Source organism: Eucyclogobius newberryi, unplaced genomic scaffold (genome assembly GCF_026437365.1).
Source record: "Eucyclogobius newberryi isolate DKJ021-1_F unplaced genomic scaffold, fEucNew1.0.hap1 SCAF_18, whole genome shotgun sequence".
In the NCBI taxonomy this organism is placed as follows: domain Eukaryota; kingdom Metazoa; phylum Chordata; class Actinopteri; order Gobiiformes; family Gobiidae; genus Eucyclogobius; species Eucyclogobius newberryi.
This window is the reverse complement of record NW_027315812.1, coordinates 21,479,400-21,494,399: the sequence shown is the minus strand read 5'-3', so window position 1 is coordinate 21,494,399 and position 15,000 is coordinate 21,479,400. Positions and strand designations below refer to the sequence as shown.

Genomic DNA, 15,000 nt, shown 5'->3' with positions numbered 1-15,000 from the left:
TCCTCAGACCCTTTATGTGCAATACAATGCTTTATGGAAAGATTTTTGATTATTGTGGCGAGACACATGTTTTGTTCTCTTTCAATTAACATGAAAATAGAATCAAATTGACGTTAATACACAGAGGGCCCCTGCCGAGCTGCGAGGCTGACCCTGCTAAGTCAGTCATCACAGGCGTTAAACAACACACAACACAAACCAGCGAGGGCCCCTGACAGGACACAGGGCACAGCGAGGGCCCCTGACAGGACACAGGGCACATGACAGTGACATATCGGCTTGTAGCACATTTGACCTGAAAAATCCTTCTAATTGAAGACTATATATACAATGTTAAATTAATAACTTACGACACCTTTTCTGTTACAGTTGCCTGCCCAGTTCTTCAATAGCACAGAACTTGTTTGTGGCATTTACAGCACTTTTAAGTATTAACTAAATATTCATAGACAATGGAATTCATCATACTGGGGACCTTCAGTTGTCCTGACATATTTTCATAGATGTCATAAATAATAGAGCAGCGTTGCTCAGAGTTAGTATTCAGTTACATTTTACTTTGTGCTTTCCAGAGTTTTTACTTTTACTTCTTCTGAGTAATTTTTCGTTTGAAGTAACAATACTCTTCCCACCATGAGCAACACAAAAGCTTTGCATGAACAACATTAAAGGATTTGGACATTTGCTCTTCTTACATCTTACCATAATATATGATTTTTATTGATGTATTTTATATATTTATAATGGGACAACACATATTAATAAACAGTTTGGATGTAAATGTGTAAAGATTATAGCCAATGTGAATTTTTTTTATCTTCAGTCGCTTGGTAGATTTGATCATTTTGATAATTTGATCAATAATATCTACAAGGCAAAACAAGAGTAACAAGTACACAAAGTCAAATGTTACACACCAGCACATTCAATACACATACAAATAAAAGTTTTACATCCAAGATACATTGTTTTAAAGTCAAATGCAATATCTATGTTGAAGACAATCTGCAGTGCCTCATTTGGGCAGCCCCAAAACACCAGTATTTCCCTGTGATGAATGCTCCCTTTGACCATTGTGGTTCTCCAATGAGATGAATTATGTTCCCATTCTCAGTATCAGCAATAATATTTTAAAGTAACATTACCCTTACTTGAGTATACATTTTGGCTACTCTACCCACCCCTGGCGTTCAAATCAACCGGCACTATCCATGATCATTCACACATTGCCAGGAGGTAAAGAATAGTTAGTTAGAATCCTTAATATTTTATTTTATTACTCAGCGCAGACTTGAGCCCTCACTTTGAAGGCAGTGTTCAGCTAAGCCCTGCGAGTGTTTGTTGACAGGCGTTAGAGTTTTTGGGCTGAGGACTTTGATGGCGCAGGTCACAGGTCACACCCAGTAATCAGGCTGTCTGGTCGGGCCTCTGTCTGCGGCACATGACAGCACTGACAGCACCAGCCAGAGACTCATAGACGGGCTGAATTATTTAATTTAGCCCTTAGTTGACAATCAGGTAATAGGATCTGCGAGTTTGAGGCAGGATCTGATATGAAATTGTAGCATACTTTTAACTTGATTTTTCCATTTTTCCTTGTTATGTATTAGTGTATTATTACTTCACTATATTTCAAAGTAGGTGCTGTATCTGTACTTATTACTCCACTTATAAGCAAAGTACTTTGCTTGAGACCGCCTGAAATGGCCTTGGTAACATCCTGTCTAAAGATTTTGATGTCAAGACCAGGTTTTGACAAAACAAAATATATATATATATAAAAAGAGTTATCAAAAATAATAATCACAGTAAGAATAAAATACTACATTTGCTGCCAAACCAGATCTAAAAAGAGGGATACATTTGTTAATTAATGTAAGAAGATTTGATTAAAAGCAGTCAATCTAAAATCCATTGCACAAATTAATTCAGTGTGTCTGAGATAGATAAGTCAATGGTTTGTATACAGTATATTTGGGTAAGTCTCTTTAAAGGTGTCACGGTCTGTGTGTGTCGGCTGTGATATGGTGAAGGCCAGTGCTGGGCTGGTCTGATGAGGTTAAACAGGCCAATTACAGCTGACTGACTCATAATGAAGTGATCAGACAGACACATTCACTCAGCCACAGACCCAAGACCCAAGACCCAAGACCCAAGACCCAAGACCCAAGACCCAAGACCCAAGACCCAAGACCCAAGACCCAAGACCCAAGACCCAAGACCCAAGACCCAAGACCCAAGACCCAAGACCCAAGCATGAGTTTAGAGATGTATCTTTGGCTGATTATAGGAAAAGCAAGGTGGCAAAATCAAGTTAAATCACAATTTTTATAGCAAATGTCATCTGCTATGAAAATAACTTACTAACCCTGAAGGGATGTCAAGATTATTAATTGATAATTGTGATTTTCGCACAAAGAAAACAATAATAATCATGATCACATTTGAAGCAAAACATATTACCTAAATATAAACCTAAATTAAACCTAAATGTAAAAAGTTTTTGTATCTGGCTGTTTATGTTCACTTACATATTATTCTAAGCATATTATTCACTTTTCAGGATTCTGAAGGTTTGATTTGATAAAGCTGGTCACATATTGTAGGAATTGTGATCTATCAGACAATTTGAATAGGATAAAATTACTGTTTGCGTCAATAATCATGAATAATCGTTAATAATCATTACACTAAAAAGGTATATAGCGACATCCCTAGTGCCAACTTCTAAAAGCATGTTCTCCTGTTATTTAGCACTTCATATTTCAACAATTCAATCTTCTCTCAAATGTACAGTTTGATCAGAATGATGACTTGAAAACATAAATAGTATCTGCCTGTCAAATGGCAATTATTTTATTTTTTTCTTTCAAATTTTGCCGCCTTACTGTAAACCATTGTCTTGATAATTACTATATCGACTTACCATGTCGTTCAATAAGAAATGGAGCAATCATTTTTGGGCATCAATATTTATCGCAGGTACTTTTTCCTTTGTACTGGTGGGGTACTTTTTGTTATTTTTCTGTACTACGCTGCAGACGGTTGAATAAATAACTCATTATAGCGACAAACTACTAAGTGTTTCATTCTGGTATTTAGTTATTGCATTTAGAAACATTTTTTGGGGGGGATATACCCGCTTCAGTGACATAAATTAGTTTCCATATGACCTTTTATTGTCTATAGAATCTTAAGCTGTATTATCGTGACAGGCCTGCTTGCATCAAGCCATTTAGAAAACAAATTGTCAAGAAAGTCCTTCAATTCAACAATCCAAACTTTTGAGAACAATATGACAGCCACCATTTTGTTTGTTTCTTTTCTTTTTTTTCCTTTTATGTATTTTTCTGCCGCGTAAGCAAGTAAGAAAGACGCCTTAGGCTTTAATGTATGAAATGATTCTCATATATTTCCTGCATTTCTTTAGGATGAGAACACTGTATCTCCTTTGGGGCTTTTTCCTGCCTGAGTTTCCTCCCCTCTGCAGGATAATACACGGATGAGCACTATCTGTGGACGGCAGGCTCACTTCTTCAGCCCAAACTGCTCCAGAACAGGAAATCATTGAGGATCCTCAGGCTGGAGGTAAGACAAGAGAGGTCTAATTTTGTCTCTCCAAATCTCAAGAATGTCACAAATGTAGGGCCCGATCTATTTTAGGCGTGGCATAAAGTCAGCAATTTGCGTGCCAGTGTTTGAATATTTAATCTGTAAAGCAGCAGGAATGTGTCTTCTCTATCCACTGTTTGACCTGCTCATACCAACCGCACCAGCAAGTGTCACAGTGATAAGCGCTGGCATTCCTGGACCATTTGTGGAGAAATATCTACGCCGACAAATGTTACATAAATGTGTTTGAAAATGGATACAGTAAAAAAGTACACGGCTCAAGACTGTTTATGAGTTTGGAACGATCAACAATTCTCATACCACAAAGCACTCTGAAAAGACAATAATAAGTGTAGAGTTTTCTTATAACTCAGCTTCATACAGAAAAATCAAACAATGTGCTAACTTTTTTTTCCTGCTGCAGTTAGACTTTTGGTGTTTGTACAAATGAGGTGCGGCAACCAAATCCTTTCCTGAAAAATGATTTAATAAATTATTTCTACCTCTATCTATTTGTAATGAGACCTCCAGATTTAGTAATATACCTATACATATATTAATGTAAATGTATGTAGCGCTATAGATCTCAATAGGTATAATATTAGGCACAATTCCCAACGTGTGTCCAAAATGTGCTGAATGAAGAGGAGAACTGGTCATTGAATGTGGTACCGTAGAAAGTATTACAAATCTATACAAATACTTAGGGGAAATATGTATATGGATACAAACAAGTATATAAAAATGTTGAAGCTGTGCTGACCGGTGGTCGAACGTCACAAGTTCAAATCCCCTCTGACAATTTACTGCATGTTCTCCATTCTCTCTCATCCTCATTTCACACTGAGCTGTCCTGTCTAATAAAGCCTGCGGGCCAAGAAATCCTTCAACAGAATAAATGTCAAAGCTGTATCTATTGAAACTACAAATGCTTGTAAACACTTCACTTCCATTTCAATTAAGGAGTTTTTTTTTTTTTTTTTACTGAATTTGTGTCATATATAGCCTGTTTTTTGTAGTGTGAATTTTAATTTCTCTCCAAAATATATATTGGAAAAGCAGAAATTTGTGACCAAAATGAGACAACTGTATGCTGTCTGCAGCTATTAATAAAGTGTTTTATATCTTGTTAACCAGGAAGTAAAAGCTGAAAGCAGTGCTCTGGTGTGCTTGGGTGATCTCCCCAGCTTCACTTCTCCATCTGAAAAAGCTGTTCTAAAGTTGTGTACTCGCCTGAAAAGGAATGCATGTGAATACGAAGGGTTTGAGAGCACAAGTTGATTTAAATACATACTTCCTCTTTTTGACCTTTGAAAATTGGGTACCCCAGCTTTAAACTTCTATTTGGTCATATGTTTTACAACAAAAATGTCCATTCAGTTTTCTTGCAGGTCCATTAAATGCTATTAAAGTGTGATATAATTTTTCTGGTGCCAAACCTTCTCCATGCAACCAATAAATGTCTTTCCAGTCCTGTAATATTGTCATGTCTTCCTCTCTTGTCCAAAACGTCGCGACAGTCCAACATGAACAAAGTCCTGTCTAAATGCACTATAGCTCAGCCACTTTTCCCCTTTATATTCTGACAAACTCTCTCATCCACTTGTTTGTCCTTCAGGAAGTTCCTGTGACCGCTTGCTAATTGCTGCGGAGGGCCTACGGTTGCTACAAAACAACTCTGAGGCTACAGCACAAATGTCGGTTATACAGAGTTTTCTGCCAGCTGTTTCTTAATAATCATTTTGCATTTGTGGTCATATTTCTTGTGTCAATATTGTTGTGGGAAGTTGGCTCGCATCACTCTAGTTCCGTTTGTTCAGGTGCTCTTGGACGGGCTTCTCTCTCGACCCCTCTGCCCTCCTCCTTCTGCCCTTCTGCTCATCACTTCCTTCCCACAGGTTAAGATCTGAGTCATGCTGTTTCCGCCTTCAAAGTCTAAAGGATATTAGTTGTTGCCTCTCACCTGACCTGCAATGGCTGAGTAGTTCTGTCAGTCACAGACTTCACTTCATCATGTTTTTGTAAGTGAGTCCACATTTGGCAGCCAGTGAGAGTGGAAAGTCATGCACTGTAGAGATTTAACATCTAAATTTAGATTCTTTGTAAGATTTTGAAATGAAAAAGGAACTTCGGGGATGCATTGTGTGCCTGTGGCGCCACATTCAGCACACTGATGAGATGAGGTAAACCATAATGTCAGCAGGTTCATAGCATCTTTTAAGTGTCTTTTCCTCTTGTTTATAGTTACGTCAAATTAAAAACAACTAGACTATATTACTTTATTTAAAGATTATTCATGGTTTTTGAAGAAAACCATACATTTTTGAAGAACTTTTTGCCCTTTCAACAGATCATTTTGATTCCTAGCTCGTTGTTCATACCTAGCTCTGTTTCCCATGTATGTTTCGTATGTATGAAATATAAAAGGTGATTTAAAAATACATAGACATTATGAAATCATTATAAATTCAGTAGAGTGGTGAGTTATCACTGTCACTATGAACATAAGTAGATAACTGTAAGCATATTTATTATTGATAATATCATGCCAGCACTGACATACCTATACATTTAAGAAATGTACTATATGTTGCAAAGTGATGCAATTCAACTAAGAGGAGCTGATCATTCATTATTCATTATTCAGATTAGTGTGGAAAATGTAATCTCCAACTCTGAAAGATTTAGAGTAAAAGATTTTAAATTTTGAAATTTGTTTAGAATTTTTAAGTAAATTCACACCAATAATTTTCAGTCAACTCAATCATTAAAATAAATAATAAATAATTCAAGAAAGATTTAACAGTTTATATTTAGATATTTATTCATCCACAACAAAATTTGAACTCATAACAAAAGACACTATTTACAGTGTATCAACAAAACAATTGCACTTGTTTAGGGCATAAATTCTCTTTATGGCACAGTCCTGGTGCTACGAGAGGGACCGCTCTTCTCTGAGGTTGAACTGGTAACTGTTGGGGTCCACTGATTGTGGCCTGAGCGTGGGAGGTCCCAGGTACTGTTCAAACTCACTGCGGTCCAGATCATACAGTGTGTCCAGCTGAATCTGCTCTAGGTACAAGTCCAGGGAGGGGCTGGGGTAGAACCTGGACTCAACCTGGTCCAAGAGGCCAGGTGTGGGGCCACCGTGCTGCATTTGGCTGTAGTACAGCTGTTGGTCGGAGTAGGCAGGAGGGCACAGAGAATCGAAAGCATTGGTTGTGTCTGGGAATGCTGTGGGATACGCACTCTGGGTTGGTGTGTAGGCTTGCTGCTGGTTGTGGAGTAGGTAGCTGAGGCCGTAGGGGGTGCTGTAGCTGGGGGGGAAGTAGGGGGCTAGAGATGGTGGTGCAGGGGTCTCTGGAGTTTGGGGCTTGCTGGGGGTCTTCTTAACCTGCTTCTTCCTGCGTGGCCTATACTTGTAGTTAGGGTAGTCAATGGTGTGCTGGACCCTCAGGCGCTCGGCCTCCTGCATGTACGGACGCTTCTCTGCCAAAGACATGGCCTTCCAAGTCTTCCCTGAGGAGATAGGAGCATGTGATTAGATTAGGGCCATGTTACAGTTAAAGTGTTTGTGAACAGGAGTGAATAAGCCAATAAGAAATGTTTCTGTTACAAATAGTCATTTTGAAGTTGAAATAAAAAGTTAAAACCATTCTTAGGAATAGTTTTCCTTTTATGCTATACTTTGGAATATTGTCGCTAAAATATTAACAAGATGCAAGCCGCTAATTATTTAAAATAATTACACTAGCTAAAAATATTATATATACATATATATATATATATATATATATATATATATATATATATATATGTATATATATATATATATATACACATATATATATATATATATATATATATATATATATATATATATATATATATATATATATATATATATATATATATATGTGTGTGTACACATTTATATACATATACTTTTTTTTTTTCCTTTCCTTTTTGGGCCTCAAATGTTCTGACTGGACTTACCGAGTATTTTGCTGAGGTCTGTGTTCTCTAGGTCCGGGTTGAGCTGGGCCAGGCGCCTGCGCTCCTCTTTGGTCCAGATGATGAAGGCGTTCAGGGGCCTTCTGACCCTCTGCCCTGCGGAGGACTTGGCTTCTGGGCTGTTGCAGCTGGAGTCGGAGTTGACCGAGAGGGGGCTTGAAGGTCCGGAGCACGGGGATTGCACCTCAGTCATGTGGTCCCCGGTCTCGGTGCTGTCCATCATCGCGTGGCACTGGACGCGCTCTTGGCTTAAATGCATGTCTGCTGTGTTTGGCTGCACTGCTGCTGAGCCGAGCCTATATCAAAGCCATCCACCAATGGGAGGCCAGGAGGAGTGGAGGCGAGGTGTGAAATCAAGGTGTATTCTCAGGTTAGTGGTAGGCCATAAAGAACTCCAGTCAACGACCGCACGAAACCACCACACAGTGTCATACCACACCACACCACACACACCATACCACACCATACCACACCATACCACACCATACCACCCCCACACCATACCACACCATACCACACCATACCACACCATACCACCCCACACCATACCACACCATACCACACCATACCACCCCCACACCATACCACACACACCATACCATACCATACCACACCATACCACCCCCACACCATACCACCCCCACACCATACCACACACACCATACCACACCATACCACACCAGTCATGACCAATAGAACTAGCCTCAAAGAGGCACGTTTTTATTCGAACACTGCGTTTTATAGGCAAATGCCCATAGAATTTCTCCTGTTTTCAGCATAGGCTATATTACATTTATAAACAGGCCTACATTAAATGCTCATATTGATTGCTTAGAAACCTTTTTCAATTTACCCCTTTGAGGCATATTTTATGCTGCGAGAGGCCTTGGAGAAATTGAATCAAATCAATAGTGACAGCGCCGTATTGATAGGTGCACATCAAAGTGTTCACGAGGTTGCTTGGTTACTAATTAAATCGAGGCTCTCAGTTCTTATCGGTCATCTTTTGTCTCTATCAAGGAACATTTTACACGTGAGACAAACATGATCAAGGCGCGTTTATTACGCGATTACTGATCGACGCGCTCAAATATTTACCTGGATGCACTTCTGATGGGAATGATAGGTGACGGTAAATGTCCTATGAAACAAACTCAATCCAGGGAACGAGCTTGTACAATAGATGCACCTACAGTAACATCAAAATCAGACACTCTTGAAAATAACATGATGTTAGGTCAGAGCAGACTGAACAGACTGACAGAAGCTGACGTGTATTGACGTCTATCAAAACTGTTGGAACAGACACAGAAACCACTGCGGACTCACGGGGCTCTTTAATTTGGGGTAAACTGGTATCCAACTTGAGAGGTTGTTGCACACTCTTTTTAACCGTGTTGAAATCAGATCATCCCAACTGTGCGCAGGCCCATAACCACCAGCGGCGCGCGCGTGGATGTGACTTTATTTAGAGGCAAAACACATTTAGCAGGACATTTTATCTCTAATTGTGCGCGTTCTAAAGTACTAAATGTAACTCATAGACAATAGGAACATGGGCAAAATTAGCAGGAGGCCACATTTTTGCAGCTTCAGCGCTTGTTTAGGAACTCACTCCAACAGCCATGAGCCAGGGCCATCCCATTACAGGTGCCCACTGCACTGCACGGTCTATGAATATGTCTCCGGGGCCCTTGCACTGACATTAAACTACAATAGCCCTCATTATGCGACGGCAGTTGCGATTACGCTGCAATACACGGAGCGTAATGGCTGCACCTGACCGGCTTTGTCTCACAGACGAGTCACTAACGCAGTGTCTTTAGGGTGGTAATATGTGGATTATAACTATGGAGGTTCATACCATGGATTATACACATGGAGACGTTACATAATGACATGGCCCAATAAACAAGTGCCTGACATGCTGGACACCCATCACGCACTAAACAAGTGAGCGCAAAAAATGATGACTCTAATGATGTTAGAGAAAGACTATTTCTTTGTCAAAACAGTCACGAGTAAATATTCTACTTGTTGATTAAAGGGAAAACTAAGCTTTGACTTTGGCCATCTGATTAGATGAGGGCGACAGACACAGTCCACGTGTTCTGACAGTTGACTATAGCCCACTGAAAGCATTATATCACTAAACGAGACTAAATAACTAATTATTTGGCTCCAGGAGTTTCAGATAGCCTCGGGGGAGGGGTGAAGTTGTCAGTATTAAGGTTGAATCCACATCCTAGATGTTAATCGGAACGCATGCTGCATTTCGCTTTGAAAAGCGCTAATGGATTTAATCAATTAGTTTGAAGGACACAGCGTGAATACAATAACGTTGGTTTCGACTGCATTTAGTTGGGCTTGTGGAGTCACTGGACAGTACAGTGCTGTGGGGTTTGTAGAGGATGTTGATAATGTAAAAAGCCAACAACTACTGGCCTAATCTTCTTAGTTTTCCCAAATCTACTTTAGAGAATAATTCTCTTAAATCTAAACCTAAAGTTACGCCTATAATAATCTTATAATTAAGATAATCTGTGTGGTAACAGTAGGATATCAATGCATTGTCTCATCATCAAACAAGGACAGCACTTGGCTCAATGACCACTATGTTCTGTGAGTAGGGATTGTCCTCATAACAATGTCCCATTGTACTGGACAGAAGCCATATATGGGACAGTCCTCTGCCTCTTCTTCACTTTGGATCACTCATGTGCTGGATGGCAAAGGAAGAAGAGCACCAGGAGCTAACCCGTTGGACTATACATAAAGTTTTAGAGGCTTTTTTTGTGTGATTAATCTGCATGTGACGATTGGATATTATTCTGCTTTGTATAAACTTTATTTTTGGTACGTCTCAACTGGGATGAAGCATGACAGCTTTGGAGTGTCTTGGATAGTTTTACCTTTCTATCTGATGGACTGAATTCACCTGACATGGCATGGATAATTTACTGACCTGGGACACTGGGACACCATCATGAGACAGAGCAGTAAGACTGCAGGATGTGAGACAGTGTGTTGACCCGAGCTAATGAAGCACTGTATTCTGGGCTGCTGTCACGGCCCAGCTCACAGACTTTCCTTACAGAGGGTCATTCATACAGAGCACATTGTCTCATGGCCAGAGGTGTGACAGGAAAATAGCAGTGCCATCTATGCACTGTATTGCATTGTGCTGTATTGTATGGGCACAGCAGGCAAGCATCAAGACAGCATTCCATGCAGCGCTATGTGCCCCACTGAACTTTGTTTGAGAAGATGCTCAGTGTACTGAGGTCCAGGGGGCCGAGAGCAAGCCTTCACACTCCCAGTGTCAACAGGCCCTTCCCTGGCCTACGACAGGCCAGCAGAGAGGATTACATACCCCCTGGTGTAGACAACCTTAATGTAGCCTCATTAGCAGAACACAATGGTCCCCACCTCAAAGCATAGATAACATGGCAGGCTCAGCCAGACTTCAAACAGCTCAGGCCTGTACTGGAGCCCAGGTGGTCCAAAGGTGGCTTCTGTAAAGTCATCTTTTTTAATACTAGAGTATCATTTTTATTTTTAAGTTGTACAAAATATTATTTGTGGTGTTTTAATGAGTTATTTTTGTCTCTTGCATGCCTATTATAAAGCATCAAGTGTCCGTGGTCCCTCATTACACAGCACATCCCTGTTTATTATTTAGCACCTGAAGTTACCTCCTGAGGACTGCATCCCTTTCTCGGTAAATAAAGGACTGTATGCTGCACTGTCTGTGCAAATGAGGAACTGTATTCTTCCTGACTACTGATAAGTCTTATCTTCTGAATTCAATTGGTCTTGTATGGTCCATAGTGAGTATACACTGTATGCACTGATCCTCCACTGTCTTTGGCACATGTCTCACTTCAGCAGACAGAGCAGCGTCCATTAGGCATAATTATCCCTAATTATTTACTGAAGTTAGACTGAGAGCTGTGAGACACCATGATATCTGTCTGTATTTAGTGGGCCAATCAAGAGTAGATAATCTGGGCCTGCTCTTCTTCAGCGTGGTCTGGCCACGTTTAATTTAATAGGGAGACTCAGACATTAGATTAATAGGAGCAATGTTAAACTGTTTGTACTAACAAAGACTAAACTATTTTATAGCTAGTGTAAATAACTTGTGAATAAATTGTGACAATAGAAAATACTTAATTCAGTTTTAGTGCAACAGTCATAGACTGAAGTCTGTATTTGGAAATGTGAGTTTGAAACAGACTCAAAAGGATCTGCTACTTTGAAGATAAGCGCTGTAGTTCTGCCATAAACAATGATTGTGCTCTTTCTTTCCTGTGGTGTGATTTATTTTAGGTATTATGCGGTAAGGATTTGGGCTGGTTTCCTGACAGACAAGGTATTGCATGCATCCACAACCTGTGTAGTTTATTAGATACTTGAGGTTCAGGAAAAAACACACAAAAACCACGTGAGAAGTCATCAAAGTGAAACCTTTGCACTTTAAGAGAATAATATAAGCTCAACACTGCATGAAAAAATAGCATGTGTTAATTTTAATGATAAATTACACGAACAAATTTAGCTCACTAAATAACCACACAGCGATACAGACACAAACATATGCTTCCCTTGATAGTGCTTTTGAAGGAGCAGAAATTGTGCTCCTGCGGCCCACAGAACAATCTCGAGTAAAATACCTAATAAACTTATTAATAGAAAACATGGCCTTTAGCTTTGATCGACAATATGCAGTGTCTACTGCATGGGTGTGTTCCAACTCTGAAATGCTAAAATGGTGTAATATTTGAGATGTGTAATTGTAAGGTGTTAACACAATTCCTTAAAAAATAATCAATTCCTTGTATAATATAATATATTTAAATCCAATTATAAATACAAAACAAGGACAGCTAGTCTTGCCATTTCTTATTGGCACTTCCTTCCAGAGTTATTTAAGCAAAACGTGAGTTTTCCCAATTTCTTCCTGCAGTGGGATGAGGAGTCCTTATTGAATGTCCAGACCAGGATACAGCTGCATATGACTAACTTCTAACTCCCCTTCTGGATCTATACAACCCTTTTAGCAAGTTACACACAGCACTGGGCATCTGTTTCCTGTTTTCATTCTTTGAGACATCTAATATTTTCCTTATTTCCCCCTCACCTGTTACTGCCTCATGGTGAAGGAGAGGTGGACTGTAACAGCATTGGATTAGCTGGGTTAATTACGGCAATGCAAATTAGGATCAAAGAAAATTAAATTAAACTTTTTACATGTCGATTTATATGTTTATGTCAAAAGCATAATTATGGCAAATAAACTTTTTATAACTTTATTATTTTTTAAGTTTAGAGTACAGTGTTTAAATATAAAAGTTGCTCTTAAGTGTATTTTTCATGTATGAATACCATAGTTTAATGAGAGAGAGAAAAAAAAAAAAAATTATTTACAAATTATGAGTTGTAATATTTGAGCAGTTTCTCATCAGTAGGTTTCAAAATCTTTTTCTCAGGCATATTAACAACCCATCCTGGAGAAAGACCAAGAAAGATTTGTCTGACACCCTTCCTAATAGAAAGCATGTGGTAGAGTTCATCTTTTGAAATGTCTGGCAAAACATATCCATACTTGAGGGCTAAGGCTAGTCGGGCCTTTTGGATTTTGTCCAGTTCTGCCAAGTAACCTCTGTTTTCAGCGTCTGAGTAATAGGGCACCATGTCCTCTCCTGGCAGCATTCTGCGTGGTATAGGTTGCCCCCTCATGAAGAATGGGACAGGCTTGATGAGAATCCCTAAAGTATGCAAACATAATAATCATTAAAATTGTTTTATTTTGTTTAAATTGGTCATGAGAAAATGCAAGACATAGTAATGAATGTTTAATTACCGAGACTTATGGGATCATAGTAACTGGTGGTTATCACTCCTCCATTCCTCTCAATAGCAGCTATGGCCCCTTCAGAAGCCCTTTGAACTTCTATATTGATTTTTGCAGCAAAAATGTCAGAACCCTGGAAGACAACAAACAGAGCAGTACAGCTACATTTACATGTCAATGTCATGGCTCTACAGCACCATCTGCTGGCATTGTATGATAGATGTAATAGTGTTGCGGTTGTACTGTTGCACACCAGTGTTTACTGTGGCCTAGTAAACGCTTGTGTTTACTAGGCCCATCCATTTGGGGCATACCTCATCCACGAGCTGGACTCCGTAGTCTCTCTTTAGAGGCTGCACAGTGAGTCCTCTAGCATTCACGAGCTGAGTTAGGTCTATGGGCTGAGTTGGGTCGACCCGACCCAAATCAATGAGATACTGCAGACGTTTGAGTGTCAAGGGCTGGTATTGAGGACGTCGGCTGAAAGAGTAAAAGATGTCACTTGTAAATTTATAACACTAAAATGCATTTATTTATTGACCTTTATTGATCCAATTTCATCCAAAATCCAGAGACAATTTACACACAGGGAACATAGTTTTCTTGAATTTGAATAAATAATTTAAGATAATAAGGACGCTTTCATGTATTTTTGTTTTTTAAACAATAATTGTTGAATAAATTAGAGGAGTTTTGGCCTTGTTTACAGTATGGTATAGAGTCGAGTAGAGCTGAGTGGGCAGAGTTAGGTTTGTGTTCTAGAATGTCCTAATTTCAGATGGAAGGCTTGGGTTCTACTCAAGGGGATATTCACCGTTTAAAAAAAAAAAAATGCATTTATGAATATAAATTGATTGAATATTTATGAATAAATCCACACACAAATTTAAAATCTTATTATTATATAGGTAATTGCTCTACAAACTTGTAATATTTATCTTATAGCTTTATGTGCTTTCAACAGACTTTGGGGTTGTCTTTACCCGTCTTTGGGGTTGGATAAAGGTACCACTTTCCATTGTCTCCATTTGTGCCAATTTTAGTTTTATGTGGATAGGACCAGTAATTACAAAGATATTAACCATAAAACAAGTCAACAAGTCAACAAGTCTGCAGTTAAACAGCAAATTCTACAATAACATTGCCGGTCTCCAGCTCTGTTAAACTATAGGCCTTCTACACTATTGATATGTCACGTGAACACAACAGATTAATGCTCTGAATGGATGATTTTCAAATTCTAGACTGTGATGATGGGGGCACTAGACACATTTTCATTCCCTTTTCCTTTATTGATTACATTGCTGTATCTACCTCTGGATCTACCTGCGTTGCACCAATGAAATTTCCCCATGTGGGACAATAAAGGAATATCTTATCTTATTGCACTTTGACATAACATTTTCCTATTTCCCTTATTGATTACGTTGCACTTTGTAATGAATAAATTAATAGCAAAACGTAAAATGTTCTAACCATTTCTATGATTGCCTTGGACCCAGAACTCAATATAT

The 15,000-nt window shown here is 39.1% G+C and overlaps 2 protein-coding genes across 2 annotated transcripts in view; both read right to left on the bottom strand.

Moving 5' to 3' along the window:
- Positions 1–6,410: 6,410 nt before the first annotated feature.
- sox32 (SRY-box transcription factor 32) lies at positions 6,411–8,048 on the bottom strand. The gene is made up of 2 exons (XM_072451371.1): positions 7,612–8,048; positions 6,411–7,134 (listed from the first exon to the last, which is right to left on the bottom strand). Exons 1-2 carry the CDS (start codon positions 7,886–7,888, stop codon positions 6,548–6,550), a joined length of 864 nt encoding a protein of 287 aa, XP_072307472.1. The 5' UTR covers positions 7,889–8,048; the 3' UTR covers positions 6,411–6,547.
- A 5,003-nt stretch (positions 8,049–13,051) lies between these two features.
- mrpl15 (mitochondrial ribosomal protein L15) overlaps positions 13,052–15,000 on the bottom strand; it is a 2,495-nt gene continuing 546 nt past the window's right edge. The window contains exons 3-5 of the mRNA XM_072451024.1: positions 13,801–13,966; positions 13,496–13,619; positions 13,052–13,400 (exon numbers count right to left, since the gene is read on the bottom strand). Coding sequence (XP_072307125.1) covers positions 13,063–13,400; positions 13,496–13,619; positions 13,801–13,966 — 628 coding nt within the window. The 3' untranslated portion in view covers positions 13,052–13,062. The remainder of the gene's footprint in view (positions 13,401–13,495; positions 13,620–13,800; positions 13,967–15,000) is intronic.